General features: G+C 40.3%; 1 protein-coding gene across 1 annotated transcript; it reads left to right on the forward strand.

The window, feature by feature from the left end:
* The first annotated feature begins 1,215 nt into the window (after window positions 1-1,215).
* On the forward strand, window positions 1,216-2,631 carry LOC137019870 (paraneoplastic antigen Ma1 homolog). Its single transcript, XM_067385019.1, has 2 exons — window positions 1,216-1,423; window positions 1,616-2,631. The coding sequence occupies exons 1-2, from the start codon at window positions 1,216-1,218 to the stop codon at window positions 2,629-2,631; spliced, it is 1,224 nt and encodes a 407-aa protein (XP_067241120.1).
* Window positions 2,632-16,688: the final 14,057 nt, after the last annotated feature.

The following is a 16,688-nucleotide window of genomic DNA, read 5'->3' on the forward strand; positions in this document are numbered from 1 at the left end:
GACTAACATCGCTTAGCTTGGCCAAATCAATGCCAACGGTGTTCAGGTAGTGTTTTTTTATTGTGAGTCATCGATTGTCATGTCGTGCAGGTGTCTGACAACGTGACGGGATGGTTCATCATTGAAAAGCGCCTGGAAAAGTGTTCGGGACGTGGCTGTGACAGGAGTGACGCACTACAGGAATTCCCTTGTTCACAGTTCTCTAGCGCGAACTGCGATTTCTTGCAACTGGGGATGTGTTCTGCAGCACTGTCATCGCGGCATGGAAGTTTCTGCCGATAGAGGAAAAAAAAAACATTGCATTGCTGTGTAACAGGTCGTGAGTAACGTGTTTCAGATCTGAATCCATTTACTGTTCCGAGAAGTTGAAATACTAAAAGTGCACCAACGTATGGGCCCCAACGAGTGATAAACACCTGGGTATTTCACTATTGGTGACATTTACGGGGATTTGACTAACCTATTGATTGGTTATTTCTTTGTGAACTGCTCATTTCATTTCATTCGAGTTAAGTTGTATTGTGAATCATTTAACCGAACTGAATGTTCAAGTGAGTCATTCTGTTATCTCATGTAAGTTCCCAAATTTTAACTTAACTGTCTAATTTACTGATTTGTGGTGAATTCCGAGTCAGTGATATTTTCAGCTGTTTACGTTAAGTTAAAAAGAATACTGGTTACTAAATAGCGAACCAGTTCAAGTGAGTGTTGTGCTCACAGCAAGTTAAATGGTAATTTGATTGGTGGTAGGAAAAAAAAAAAGAAACAGACAGTAATTTCATTTGGGTGAAAAGGGAAAAATCTTTATTTTGTATTTCATACATATAATTACAGAAAAGGGTTTTATTTATTTTTGAATTATTTGATTTTTCATATTCTTTATTTTATTTCTGTAAATAAATAATTGTTGTCAGATACATATTTCCTGAGATACAATTTCTTCCCTGATAGTCTTAGTGTTAATAAAGGAGGCACTGCTATAATTATTCATACTGCTTTTGAGTTTAACTGTACTAGTAACCACGCTTGAAAATTCAGTGTATTTCTCCATCTAAAAGCTGGGAAACCAGGTTCCTGTGCGCCAAGTGATATCAAATAGTATTTTTTTTTTAAAAAAAAGGGTTACATTTTGGAGGCACTGCTGGGATCCATTTCCCTGTGTGGTTGACTGTTTTAGTTTTGTTCGTTTATTGCAGTGTTTGGGAATTGGGTGTTATGGATCTCTCTAAAGTCGCTGAGTGGAGTCGTCAGGCCCAGGTTAGTCCTGCTAACTGTGTCATACTTACTGGTGTTCCTTTAGATGTGCAGGATGAGACCATCTTGGAAGTGTTAAACACAGTGAAAGCTTTCGGACGTACCAAAATACGCGGACGGCGGGGTGATAAAGAGGGAATGAGCTTGTTTGTGTTGATTGAAACTAGTGGTGAGCTTGACCCTAGCACTCTACCTCCTGAAGTAGGCCTTTCTGGGGTAGTGGGGCCTTGGGGGGTGCATACTCCTGGATCTAAAATTGTAGACCCAGATGCAGAAGAAGCAACTTTTAGGGAGAAGCTGATGCATCTGATGCAATAGGAGGGAAAGTCAGTGGGTGATGTGAGATCTCTTCTTGCACCAGAACAGCCACCTAATATTGATGTGAATTTAAACTTGGTGAATGCCATTGACCGTCTAGTTGATAAGTGTACACAGGGCGCTAGTGATCCTCTTACTTACAGGAAACTGAGAGTGTTCTCAGGGGTGCAACCTGTTCCGCCTGGGGAAGAGGATTATGATTCCTGGATGGAACAGGCAGCTCAGATGATTGGTGAGTGGCAATGTGCTGAGCCTGTCAAGAGACAGCGCATTGTGGAAAGTTTGAAAGGGCCTGCTGCTGACATAGTCAGATTTTTGAAGGTGAGCAGTCCGGTTTCAACTGCTGCTGACTATCTCAGGGCTCTTGATACTGCATATGGTAGTACAGAGAGTGAGTCAGATCTTATGGTGAAGTTTGGCAGTACTTACCAAGAGCCAGGTGAGAAACTCTCTACTTTTCTGTACAGACTTGATAAGATCCTTCATCGTATCTTTCTGAAAGGAGGAGTTAGATCAGAAGACTTGAATAGAAGACGGATGGAGCAGGTCATAAAAGGTGCTCTTACTACTGATATGGTAGCCATGAGGCTGAGAGTGACTTACAGTTTGCGTGATCCTCCTAATTTTTCTGAACTGCTTCGAGAAGTCAGGGAGGAAGAGAACTGGATTAGTGCTAGAGATAGGCCCAAAGTTGGGGTGGCTGCTGCTATGGCAGTACCTCAAGTAACCTCCTCAGAGAAGGAGATAGATAGCCTGAAACGTGATATGAAAGAATTGTCAACTCAAGTGAGTAAACTGCTGAAAATTGTCACTGCCGCTTCCGTTCCAGAATCCCCTTCAAAGAAAACTGGTCTTGTGGTGGAATCTGATGCCAAAGTTAGGGATGCTGTGGTTAAGAAAGACCATGTTATGCCAGTTAAGCCAGACATTTTCTGCTACAAATGTGGTGAAGATGGACATACTAGAAGAGAATGCACAGGTGAAGAAAACCTGAGGAAGGTTAATCAGAAGCTCATTAAGCAGAGTCGCATGGCGGGAAACTCCAGAGGGGTTCTGTGAAGGAACGGCACCGGGCTCCGTTTGAAATGCGTTCCAACTCTTTTCTTTCTGAAGGTCAATGTTCTTATGTTCTTCCTTCTGGATTAGTAGGTCCAACATCTGAAGTTCCTGTGCAAATAGAGGGGGTCTATGCCAAAGCATTATTGGATAGTGGGTCACAGGTTACTATCTTGTACAGAAATTTCTACAATACCTACTTGGCACATTTACCTTTGAAGCCTGTGGAAAACTTGGAAATTTGGGGTTTAAGCTCTCATAAGTACCCTTATGATGGTTACTTGCCCATTCGTCTTGAATTTACAGAAGGTGTTGTTGGAGTACCTCAAACAGTTGATACTCTTGCTTTGGTTTGTCCTGATCCAAAGCCAGACCAGCACATAGCAATCCTAGTTGGGACAAATACTTCCTTGATCAGACAGTTGTTCAATGCTTGCAAGGAGAAGGCTGGAGAAAACTTCATGAGTGTTTTGACTGTTCATCCAGTGGTTAAAGCAGCCTATGAGTATATTCAGGATTTAATTGGAGTGACTGCTTGTTCAGATAAACCTGGAGTGGTATGGTTTATCCAGCACAAACCAATTACTTTGGGTCCTGGGGAAATTCGTCAGATTCATGGAAGGCCAAAGCTTTTTAGTGAGTTGTTTGATAAGCATGTTCTCATTGACCAGGCAACTGATTCCATGGCTCCTGAGGAATTGTTGGTGCGGCCTGAATTGCAGCCTTCTTCAGCTGTGTCAAACCGAATGGTGACTGTAACGGTGAAGAACATGTCTAGTAAGGAAGTACTTTTGAAGCGTGGTACTCCTATTGCTCATATCTTTCAGGTAGATGTTGTACCTCAGCTGACTACCCAAAGTGACATGTCCGTGCCAAATATTTCTTTGTCTCCTGATTCTTTTGACTTTGGTAGCTCTCCAATTCCTGAGGAAGCTAAACAACGTTTGATCAAAAAGCTTATGGAGAAGTCAGATGTTTTTTCTGCTCATGAATGGGATGTGGGTTGTTCCAAAAGCACAGTTCATGAGATCAGATTATCTGATCCCACACCTTTTCGGGAACGGTCACGCAGATTGGCTCCGAAAGATTTGGAAGATGTTCGGAAACATTTGCTTGGACTTCAGAAATGCGGCATAATCTCAGAGTCCAAAAGCCCTTATGCATCACCAATTGTAGTGGTACGGAAAAAATCTGGAAGTGTGAGAATGTGTGTAGATTATCGTACCCTCAATCGCAGAACGATACCTGATCAGTACACAGTTCCAAAAATTGAGGATGCTTTACACTGTCTATCGGGTAGCAAATGGTTTTCCGTGCTTGACTTGAGAAGCGGATACTACCAAATTCCTATGAGTAAGGATGACAAAGAGAAAACGGCATTCATTTGCCCGTTAGGGTTTTTTGAATTTGAAAGGATGCCTCAAGGGATTTCTGGAGCACCAGCTACATTTCAGAGAGTCATGGAAAGAACAGTTGGTGACATGAATTTCCTGGAGGTATTGGTGTATCTTGATGACCTGATCATTTTTGGCAAAACCATAGAGGAACATGAAGAAAGGTTGCTCAAGGTTCTCGACAGATTGAGGGAAGAGGGTTTAAAACTATCCCTTGATAAATGTCAATTCTGCAGAACTTCTGTTACCTATGTGGGTCACATTGTTTCACAAGAAGGAATTGCAACTGATCCGTCAAAGGTGGAAGCAGTGGTTACCTGGCCGAGACCTAAAACCATAACAGAGTTAAGATCCTTCTTGGGTTTCTGTGGCTATTGCAGACGATTTGTAAAGGGTTATTCAAGCTTATGCCGTCCTTTGAATCAGCTGCTCAAAGGCTATCAGCCACATTCCCAACAGAAGGAGAAGCCAGCAAAAACCTCAGCTACTGAGTACTTCAAGCGAAATGATCCTTTTGAGTCAAGGTGGGATGATAGTTGTGAGAGAGCATTCCAAGAGCTGAAACTCAGCCTGACACAAGCTCCAGTACTGGCTTTTGCGGATCCACAACTACCATATGTGCTTCATGTGGACGCTAGTCTGGATGGACTAGGAGGTGTTTTGTACCAGCAGCATGCTGAGGGATTGCGTCCTGTCGCATTTATCAGTCGTAGCCTTTCACCATCTGAGAAGAATTATCCAGCTCACAAGCTGGAGTTCTTAGCTCTTAAATGGGCTGTGGTTGATAAATTGCATGAATACCTTTATGGTGCTACGTTTGAAGTGAGAACTGACAACAATCCTTTGACCTATATCTTAGTATCTGCAAAATTGGATGCTACAGGTCACCGATGGTTGTCGGCGTTGTCTACCTATACTTTTAGTCTTAAGTATAGGCCAGGTAGAAAAAACGTGGATGCAGATTCTTTGTCTAGACGGCCCCACTTCGATATGACACCTGATGAGGATTGGCAGGAAATTTCGGCCCCTGGAGTTCGTTCTATGTGTCAGTCTGTGTTCACACACCCACACTTGGAGATCCTTGATGCACTGCCTGGGCCCAATTCCCCTCATGTTGATGTTTCAAGAGTTCTTGGCAGTGTTGTTTCTGTTACTCAGAGTGAGCCAAGGAATTCTGACTCTGAAATGAGGGAGGCTCAGGAAAATGATCCTTGTTTGAGTAGAGTATTACTAGCCATTAGTCAAAAACAACCCCCCAGTTCTGTTAATTTTGACCATCCTGACCTTAAGGTTCTGAAAAGACAGTGGGGAAATTTGGTAGTTGATAAGGGATTGTTGTTTAGAGTGGTTACTTCCAACAAGCAAGAAAAACGACAACTTGTACTTCCTAGTGCACTTCGCAGTTCAGTGCTGACATCGCTCCATGACCAGAGTGGACATTTCGGGTTTGATAAGACATATGCTCTTATCAAAGATAGATTCTTTTGGCCTGACATGAAAGCTGAGGTTGAGAGGTATTGCAAATCCTGTGAGCGTTGCATTGTAAGGAAAACGTTGCCCCAAAAGAATGCTCCCATGTGTCATATGCAGAGCTCTAGTCCTCTTGACCTAGTATGTATTGACTTCCTTACTATTGAGCCTGACAGCCGTAATGTGTGCAATGTGCTAGTGGTTACGGACCATTTTACGCGCTACGCACAAGCTTTTCCCACCAAGGACCAGAAGGCCTTGACGGTGGCACGGACTCTATGTGAAAAGTACTTTGTCCATTATGGACTGCCTAATCGAATTCATTCAGATCAAGGCAGAGATTTTGAAAGTCGATTGATCAGGGACATGTTAAGTGTGTTGGGCATTAAAAAATCTCGTACCTCCCCATACCATCCTCAGGGAGATCCCCAACCTGAGAGATTCAATCGCACTCTTCTGAATATGTTAGGCACATTAGACCCACAACAAAAGTCAAAATGGAGTCAGTTCATCCCACAGCTTGTACACGCTTACAATTGTACACACAACGAGTCTACAGGATATTCTCCATATTTTCTTATGTTTGGCAGGGAGCCAAAATTGCCCATCGATATCTGCTTTGGGGTTTCTGATGAGGAAGGCTCTGTGTCACCTTTCAGTTATGTAAAGAATCTCAATAAAGATCTAAAGATTGCTTACGAGTTGGCAGCTGCATCTGCTGGCAAAAGGAATCAGAGCAACAAGAGAAGGTATGATAAGGAGGTACGTGATTGTGAGTTGTGTCCAGGAGATAGGGTTTTCATCAGAAACCTGGGCCTAAAAGGAAAGCATAAACTTGCTGATCGTTGGGAGTTCTGTTGTCTATGTTGTAGAAAAACAGTTGCCACATTTGCCAGTCTACCAATTGGTTCCCGAATGTAAGGGGCCAAAGAAGGTCTTGCACAGGAATCATATTCTGCCTATAAAATCTCAAGTTAGGTTAAGGCAGGAAAATGAAGAACTTTCAGTTCAACGTACTCCCAGAGCGAGCAAACGCTTGAAAGAGAACGAAAAGAAGTCACAGTTGACTGAGACTACTGTAGGAATGTCACAAGATGCTTGTTTTTCTGATTCAGACTCAGAGTCTGTTCTTTGGCCATGTGTGATTCGTGACCCTACACCTGTTGAGATAGGGAGGCCTAAGATTCAGGATGTCAGCGTAGTGGATGAAGTTTTGCCAGAACAAGTTGATGCTGACAGTGTTCCACATGAGGTTAGTGACAGTGACTTTGTTGATCATGAGGTGGTAGAAGCTGTTCCTGAAGGAAAGGATGTCCAGGACAGTAATACGCAAAGAGGTATCACAACTGAATATGATCCTGAGATTTGTTCTGAGACAAGGACTCATAGTCCGTTAAGAAGATCAGAAAGAGACCGAAAACCTCCCAATAGGTTTACCTATCCACAGTTGGGAATAACCAGTAAAGAAGCGGTGGTAGTTTCTAAATATGGAGAAGTATATTTTCCTGAAGTGAAAAGTCCGTGTCAAATGTGGTGGTGTAATCCCCATGCTATGTGTAAGTTGTGCTTGATGACAGTAAAAATTTTGCCATGTTTTGTTCCTAGATTGTAAAGGAGCGAATGAAAAACAACATTTTAAGTTTCTAGCATGGGGACATGCTATTATTTCAGTGGGGGGAGGGTGTAACACACTCACTTTCTTAGAAAATGTATATATTGAGAGTTCTTTATTGTTTATATTTGTATTTCATTTTTGTTTTCTCCAGGATATTTAATGTAAATAATTTTTTTTGTGTGGTGGTATTGTATTTTATTTATATACATATTGTGAAAATAAATCCTACAATTTAAGCCAATCAGAACTTTCTCTAAGTTGGAGTGACGGACTGTGATGGTCCAATGAGAACTCAGCCTGGGGGAAGTGGGAAGGAAGGAATCGTTCATGCACGCAGAGACTGATGACGCAGAGAGAAAATAAACCGACTAACATCGCTTAGCTTGGCCAAATCAATGCCAACGGTGTTCAGGTAGTGTTTTTTTATTGTGAGTCATCGATTGTCATGTCGTGCAGGTGTCTGACAACGTGACGGGATGGTTCATCATTGAAAAGCGCCTGGAAAAGTGTTCGGGACGTGGCTGTGACAGGAGTGACGCACTACAGGAATTCCCTTGTTCACAGTTCTCTAGCGCGAACTGCGATTTCTTGCAACTGGGGATGTGTTCTGCAGCACTGTCATCGCGGCATGGAAGTTTCTGCCGATAGAGGAAAAAAAAAACATTGCATTGCTGTGTAACAGGTCGTGAGTAACGTGTTTCAGATCTGAATCCATTTACTGTTCCGAGAAGTTGAAATACTAAAAGTGCACCAACGTATGGGCCCCAACGAGTGATAAACACCTGGGTATTTCACTATTGGTGACATTTACGGGGATTTGACTAACCTATTGATTGGTTATTTCTTTGTGAACTGCTCATTTCATTTCATTCGAGTTAAGTTGTATTGTGAATCATTTAACCGAACTGAATGTTCAAGTGAGTCATTCTGTTATCTCATGTAAGTTCCCAAATTTTAACTTAACTGTCTAATTTACTGATTTGTGGTGAATTCCGAGTCAGTGATATTTTCAGCTGTTTACGTTAAGTTAAAAAGAATACTGGTTACTAAATAGCGAACCAGTTCAAGTGAGTGTTGTGCTCACAGCAAGTTAAATGGTAATTTGATTGGTGGTAGGAAAAAAAAAGAAACAGACAGTAATTTCATTTGGGTGAAAAGGGAAAAATCTTTATTTTGTATTTCATACATATAATTACAGAAAAGGGTTTTATTTATTTTTGAATTATTTGATTTTTCATATTCTTTATTTTATTTCTGTAAATAAATAATTGTTGTCAGATACATATTTCCTGAGATACAATTTCTTCCCTGATAGTCTTAGTGTTAATAAAGGAGGCACTGCTATAATTATTCATACTGCTTTTGAGTTTAACTGTACTAGTAACCACGCTTGAAAATTCAGTGTATTTCTCCATCTAAAAGCTGGGAAACCAGGTTCCTGTGCGCCAAGTGATATCAAATAGTATTTTTTTAAAAAAAAAAGGGTTACACTTGCCTTCCAGTGGCTTTGATCAAACTCATCGTTTTCATTTTATTCTGGAGACTGAACTCGCGCTCTGCTGCCACACTGGAGCGCACTCACCACCTACTGGACAGGGGTGGGAATTACAAGTTACATCAGTCTCAGTGTAACCTGTCAAAATGACAGACGGCCTTCAGATTTTTCCGTCACTGCAAAAAAAATTCTGTCAATGACGGAAAATCTTCGGTTAACGCAACCTCTGATATACACACACACACACACACACACACACACACACATGAATCTGTCGACTCATCACCCGTTGTACCCTGGGAATTTCTCAGGGGGGTTACTGCAAAAAGATACATGGTTTTAGACCATCTGTACAGGCTGCTCAATTTGTCTGTCTGGTAGATGTCGACTGCGAACAATGATACCAAGTACATATGGTAGAGAAAAAATAGAAGGTCCCTCTCCTGGTCTCCAGAGGAGCAGCTGGTGGTGTAAAACTCTGACAGAAAGCAATAAAAGATCTCTCAGATTAGCTGTGAGGTGGAGTTGAAATTGAAATTGATCAACTACAGAGGCTATGAATCTGAAATCAGGAGGGGATGAAACAGCATGTCCAAATATAGTCTGTCCACAGTTTCCTTTGCTCCTGCAATTTCTGTTCCCCACAATATTGCTAAGAGTTGTAGAAATTCTCCACTATAATCAATATCATGACACTTTAAGAAGATTGGGTAATAATATGTTTAATGTTTTAAACTGTAAAAAATGTTATAAGATAAGTTGTTTTCCCTATAAAATGTGCTTGCAGTAGGTAAGACTTTGAAACAGTTCAGCAGAAATGCAATGCTTCCCTTATGGTCAAATGTCAAAAATGCAATATATGTTCACTCAGATCGATACTGCTCACCTCTGCAAGTGACATTAGTAAGTCTATAATGCTTTGGTAGTTATATATATATATATATATATATATATATAAAATCTTTTTTTGTGATAGTGCTTCTCCTGTGAGTGCAGGGCCATTCCATGTCAACTCAACCAGAGGTCCTGGCTCAAATTTTTGATTTTGTTAATATTTTTTTCTGAAAAAAGACAAAGATAAATAGTGATGAAAGCCAAAATATTAAATATCATGGATGTTTATTTACTGAGTAATCCACTATTTTGTAGAGGGGGTCAATATGACAATTTTCACCTAACATTTGTGCTCTGATTTAAAGGATTAGTCCACTTTTAAATAAACTTTTCCTGATAATTTACTCACCCCCATGTCATCCAAGATGTTCATGTCTTTCTTTCGTCAGTCGAAAAGAAATTAAGGTTTTTGAGAAAAACATTCCAGGATTTTTCTCCATCTAGTGGATTTCAGTGGCTACTAACAGGTTGAAGGTCCAAATTGCAGTTTCAGTGCAGCTTCAAAGGGCTTTAAACGATACCAGACGAGGAATAAGGGTCTTATCTAGCGAAACAATCGGTCATTTTCGAAAAAAAATACAACCGTTTATGCTTTATAAACACAAAATATTGCCTTGAACGTAATTCCCATTTCTGCATTCTTCAAAACGCTTATGCTGAATGTCCTGCACCTTCCCTATTCTACTTACGGAAAAAAAATAAACTGGTGCCGCGTTCGTTCCGTAAGTAGAATAGGGAAGGCGTAGGACATTCAGCATAAGCGTTCTGAAGAATGTGGAAACGGGAAGAACATTAAATTTTTTTAGAAAATGACCAATCGTTTCACTAGACCCTTATTCCTCGCCTGGTATCGTTTAAAGCCCTTTGAAGCTGCACTGAAACTGCAATTTGGACCTTCAACCTGTTGGTAGCCATTGAAATCCACTATATTGAGAAAAATCCTGGAATGTTTTCCTCAAAAACCTTAATTATTTTTCGACTGATGAAAGAAAGACATGAACATCTTGGATGACATGGGGGTGAATAAATTATCAGGAAAAGTTTATTTAAAAGTGGACTAATCCTTTAAGTTTGACACATTTACAAATTGTGATTTTCACAAAACATTCAGATATGTTTCTTAATCTAAACATGTTTTCAATGCTCCTTGTTCCTTTGGGCCAAGACACTCTCACAAATTTAACAGTCTTCTGAAGTATTTCCAAATCTCTAAAGCGTAATACATCGTTGACCCTTGTTCCCCAGGCTGATTCAGCAACTGCAGCGTAGATCTCTCAGGTTCTGGGGCATAGTAAATGGATTGCACCTTTCCCAGCTTTTTGTCCGTTTAAGGGCAATTCACATTTCCATTTCAACCAGAACATGAGCAATCATCCTTATTTATACCTCAGTGTTTTCCATTTGTGAGAAGCAGAGGCCGATTTCACAGTGTAGACCGTGGGCATTATTAGCTCCCCAGCCAAATATGACCTTGTTTGTTTTAGTATCTGTGCAAAATCAATTTCGGATCTCTCTATCATCTTGTCCCCCGCAAATTGTCAGGGAAGATATGTGGCATCATTTCCAGAGCAGATCATGTGCTCCAGGGACAATAAAAAGACAATGATGCCCCCTCGTTGCTCATCCTGTCTTTATTGAGATTCCTTGTCCTCAAGACATTTCTTATTGGGCCAAAGAGAAAGGGGCGGTATTTCTGTTTAAGCCATTTATAAGTATAAAACCCCTCAATATCTAAAAAGGACTGCTGCAATTTCTAGCTGAGTGTCAGGGGAATGGATCGCAAGCTCTTAAGACGTCCATTCTTATCCCCTCCATTGAGCCATAGGGTGCGCTGCCCCCACAATTGTAAACAAAAGGAAAAATGATTGCCTTTTCCTTTAAGGTTAACAGATTAAGCATCTTGGCAGTTTGGACCAAAGGCAAGGTGAAACACCCCTCACAAATTACAGAGATTTATGTTTTGTGTCATCAAGTGACGTTGCCCCCCTCAATGCCAGAGAAATGTTTGCTATGGTGTCATTAACGCTCTGTAGCTTTTGGTTACATCTCCTCTCCTCGTCGAAAGAACCATTACACACTCTCTCACTCTGAGACTGAGGCATTATAATGCTATGAACATGTGTTATAAGATCCGTCTTTAACATATGATGATTTATAGCTTTGATAAACACCAGCCACCCCTCTGAGCAGTATGGATGTTTTTGTTCTCCCAAAAGACACCTAGATGATGTACCATTTGAGTTATGTCCCTCCGTCCTTGCTATGAGCAATTGGCTGTTGCTGGGAAGTCTGGGCCGCAATATACTGTTTATTACTCTAGGCCTCATCCTTTTTTTTTCTTTTCTTTTCTTTTCTTTTTTTTTTCTTTTTTTTTTTTTTTTTTTTTTTTTTTGCGTGAATTGCAGTTTGCAACCAATTTTAATCCTCTTGTGACTTATTTCAGACAAAAACAGGATATTCAGTGAGAAAAAATGTTGGCCGTGACCACTTTATCCACTGTGTAGGATAGTATATGAACAGACACTAAAAGTTTACCAGCATATGGACAAGCCCTGCACCCAACGCACTCTTCAGTTGATCACCGGACAAGTCAATAAACAGTGATTCTGTCAAAATTCTATAAAAAATCTAATTAATGAGTCCCTTTGAGGTAAATTTACCTTGGAGTTGACAGGAAGTGAAAATGGACATGATATATGAGAGCGGGGCACAATCTAACGCAGGGTTAGTTGTAACACACATGGTTTAAATATTCCCACACATGCTAGCATGATGAAACTTACTGTATTTACTAGAAAATACATAGAGAAATAAATTGGTCCAAAATTCTGAAATCTTTGGAAGATATCACTAAACATTTATTTAACAATAGCAAAAGCAAATTTCTTAAGTTAATTTTTCATCTATTTTTTTTTTTTTTTTAATTTAAAATTAGACAAATCTGATATTATTTTAATCTCCAATGTGTTATTTAGCAGTTTGGGTAGTTCTTTAAATGCTTCACCAACTAGCAGAAGACACTAACCAGGTTTAAATTCCAGTTTCACAGATAGGGTTCAGAAGGCTATCCAGAACTATGCTATTCTATACATTTACAACACAACTGGCAACTTTTATCATTTCTTTTGAGAAACCATGGGGGAAAAATGTGAATAAAGACAGAGGAAAAACATGAACATTCAAAAAATATTATTTCAGAATTTGAAATTCTAATTGTTCCAAACTTCTTATTTTTAATTAAATCAGATAACATTTTAAGCTGTTGTATGGGCATGTTACAACATGCCCCACCTGTGGGACATGTTGTCACATTTCACTTACCTTTTAGTGGTAAATAAAGAAAAACGTATTAATGAAACAAAGCCACATATTTGTACCAGACGTGTGAAATTAATGTGGAACAAAATAATTTCTTTGAGCCCTAAGTAGATTTACACAAAGTGAGAAAGTCAAAAGGCGTTAGGTTGTGCTCCGCTTTCCCCCCAGTGTGTCATCAATACACTGTATAAATTATACTGGATCCTACATCAGTCCTACTAAAATTGTTGTGGCCCCTGCAGCTGTGGTCCCCTAGATTTGTTCCCACCTTTCACCCCATTAGTGACTGCCCTATGATAGTAGTGTTCAGCCACCGATGACTAATATAGCCTTTGCTCATGTGTGCAGATATTATTGTGGTGAAAAATATCCATTTAGATTTCATGACAAATAGATTGAATATTCGTTGTTTACAGCCATTAAGTCTTTCCAGCATACTTCCAGCATCTGCATATTTTTATGGCTTTATGATTTGATTAACTCCACTCTTAATTATCATTCTCATGCACATGGATTATTTGTGAGTTTTTGACACTGGGTAGGGGGGACTTTTTCGTTGAAGCGTTGGCTTGAGACTGACAAATACCGGTGTTAGCTAGATGACATCCAGATAGCTGTGTTTGCAATGGAAGATCACAACTAATCTAGGCAATAGGGAGGAAAGATTGTCTTCCTGAAAACTAATCAGTCAGAGCAGACTCTCATTTTGCATATGGATTCACAAACCTCCGTGTGGATCACCGGGGATGTTTGCTTGGCTAAGTCATTAAGGCAGCAGCCTTTCAAAGCACATCCGCGTTAATCTGATGTTGAAAGAGGGAAAGAAATGCAATTGGTTTTGGGCAATAAGTTAAATTGATGAGACCTTAGAAGAAAACAAAAAGTTCTTTTGGATAGGCATTAATAATAATAGAAAGAGATTCAAAACGCTTATAAAACTTTGAGTAAACTTTTCTAGTTTAATTAATAATCCATAAGGAGAGTTTTTTTTTTTTTTTTTTAAGAATCTTCAAGTTTTCAGTCTGAACATGATTGTGAATAAGATATGAGATTATACCATGGTCTGGCTTGAATACTCGATTCTGACTGGCTGGAAGGAATAATGTAGAACAGAGAAGGACACAACCTAACCCTTTTTGACATTTCCACATTAATTTCACACATCTAGTACAATTATGTGGTCTTCCCTCATTATTACAGTGTACACTTTTTTCTTTGTTTACCTCAAAAGAATGGAAGTGTAATGTGACAATATGCCCTATAAATGTGGCACACTGTAGCATGACCATATTGACAGTGTTATCTGATTTAAAGGTGCTCTAAGCGATGTCACGCGTTTTTAGGCCAAAACATTTTTTGCCGTTCTCCTCACTATCCGCTAGCTGCCTGTCCCCTGAACACACTGTAAAAAAACGCGGCCTCTGTAGTCGTCAACAGGAAGTTACTCCACCCAGGATCACTTAGAGCACCTTTAATAAAAAAGAAGACAAACTAAAGTTATGTATGGTAGTCAGTATGGTATTTTTTAAATAATTAAAAATAAACATATTTTTGGAGTTTGACAATGAACACTGCAAAACAGCTATAACAGTAGTTCAAAACAATGTGAGCAAATAGATGGAAGAAAATGCACACTGAACACAACACACCCCCTTGGAGATTAAAATAATAACAGATTTGTCTTGTTTAAAAGAAAACACTAAAAATGGAGTTGGAAAAAATATATATTTTTAGTAGGAAATTTACTTTTGCTAGGGTTAAATAAATGTTCAGCGATATTTTTAAAAAGATGCCGCAATTGTTTCTCTATATGGTGTCAATATGGCAACTAGTAAATACACTAAGTTTCATCATGCTATGTGTGGAAATGTTTAAACCATGTGTGTTACAACTAACTGCCTATTGATTCAGTTGAATTGAATAAATGTCTTTAAAGCTTTACTGTAGCTGAATACATGATTGAGTAGTAGCATTTTTGTAAATGTTCACTTAATTTATAGCATGAGCAGCTGTTTGTCTATGAATATAGAAGTTTGTTGGTGTTTGTTGGCATTTGTTGAAGTATGCAATAGCATTTAGCTAACTGGCTAGCGAAGCCAAACCACGTTAGTCCTTGATGCAACCAAAAAATAGCAACAGAACTCTACATTTAAAAGACATGTACAAACAATAAAACAGCTTCTGCTTTTAAAGTGGGAACTGCTTCATCTTTCAGTAATACCCTTTGTGCAAATGCAGCATTGAACTCGTGTAGATTCTGGAAGCTGTCTTCCGCGCCACATCCAGTGTAGACAGCCAGCCATTACTCATCTGCATGGACATGACAGCAGAGCCCACCACAGACACAGAGAGCCATTTCCTCGGCCCAGCCTCTGCTGGTTCCCTTCAGCCTCTCACCTTCTTCTCTGGAATTGCCTCTGGTCTTCCAGCTCCACCTAGTAAAGAGGATCCCCGGGTCCGCCTCCAGCCTGATACCGTCACTCCACCTAGGCTCTTTGACCTGTCAGCTCCACCTTGGATCCTTACTTTTTTCGGCTCCACCTGGGACCATTATCCTTTTGGCTCCACCGGGCTCCCTTATTCATCTGGCTCTGCCTTGGTCAGACATCATCCTGCCTGTGCCACGGACTTAGTTTTTTCAGTAACGGTTTGTCCCTCCTCCCCTTCAGCTCCGTCAGGCTCCGGCTCCACCTTGGTACTCAGTCCTACTGGCTCCGCCTCAGGTCCTCTGGCACCCTGGCTCCACCTTGGACGCTCGTCACTGTGGCTCTGCCTTGGCATCTAGGACCATTGGTGTCATCCGGTCTTTCTGGCTCTTGTCTACACCCTGGTCTCCTCGTCTCTTGGATCCATCTCCATCAGTCGTCCCCCTGATGTCATCAGCCAAACCTCCACCTTGGCTCCTCCCTCCCTCGACTCCTGGACCATCTTCTTGGCTGTAATCCTCCCTGGCTCCTTCCACTATTATCGCCACCCTGGTCTCTCCTTCTGTCATCTCCCCTGGTTTCCTGCTCTCCGCCTACTCTGCGTCATCCTCCAGAGCCTCCACCCTCCCTCATCAGTTGGACTGTTATGGCATGAGGACACACCTTCCCAGAGGGGTGTGTACTGTAACGTGTTTTGTTCTGTTTTACTATCATGTTTTGGTTTTCCTGTTTGCCTGTCTGCCTACTTGGGTTCCCTAGTTTGTTTCATTGGTTACTGATTACGTTCACCTGTCAATCATTATGTCTTAATTATGTATTTAAGCCTTGATTTTAACTAGATCAGGGTCCGGTATTGTCTATGTTTACATCTGAGTTTTACGTTGTTGCCAGTTCTCCTGAGTTTTCTTGTTCTGTATTATTGGATTAAAGACTGTTTTTGTCATATTCTTCTGAGTTGTGCACTGCAGTTATGTGTGACATGAAGTGTATACACATACATTATTTGCACATAAAGATCGGAGATACCGCTTTATATAGAGTGGTTCTTTGCCTCCATGTCATGCATGAAAATTGCATAATGCACACCTAGCCATGGATTATGCCTTACATATTCCACACAATATTCACATGGTACGGGTGTCCAATCCTGCTGCTGGAAGGCAACTGTCCTGCAGAGATTAGCTTCAACCCTAATTCAGCACACCTAAAAAAGCTAATTAAGATCCTTTAAGCCGTTTTTTTTTTTCATTCTTCAAAATGCCCCCATTAATATTCCATGACAAAAATATGAATTAATAGCATATAGGCTTGGAACAAAATAAGGGTGAATAAAAAAATGACAATTTTAATTTTTGGGTGAACTCTTTAGGGGGATAAAATGAAGATGATTTTTTTAATAGTGGCATCCCCAAAGAAACAACTAAAGAGATGATGCATAAAACTTGGCC

The sequence above is a fragment of the Chanodichthys erythropterus genome, chromosome 5 (assembly GCF_024489055.1).
Source record: "Chanodichthys erythropterus isolate Z2021 chromosome 5, ASM2448905v1, whole genome shotgun sequence".
NCBI lineage: Eukaryota > Metazoa > Chordata > Actinopteri > Cypriniformes > Xenocyprididae > Chanodichthys > Chanodichthys erythropterus.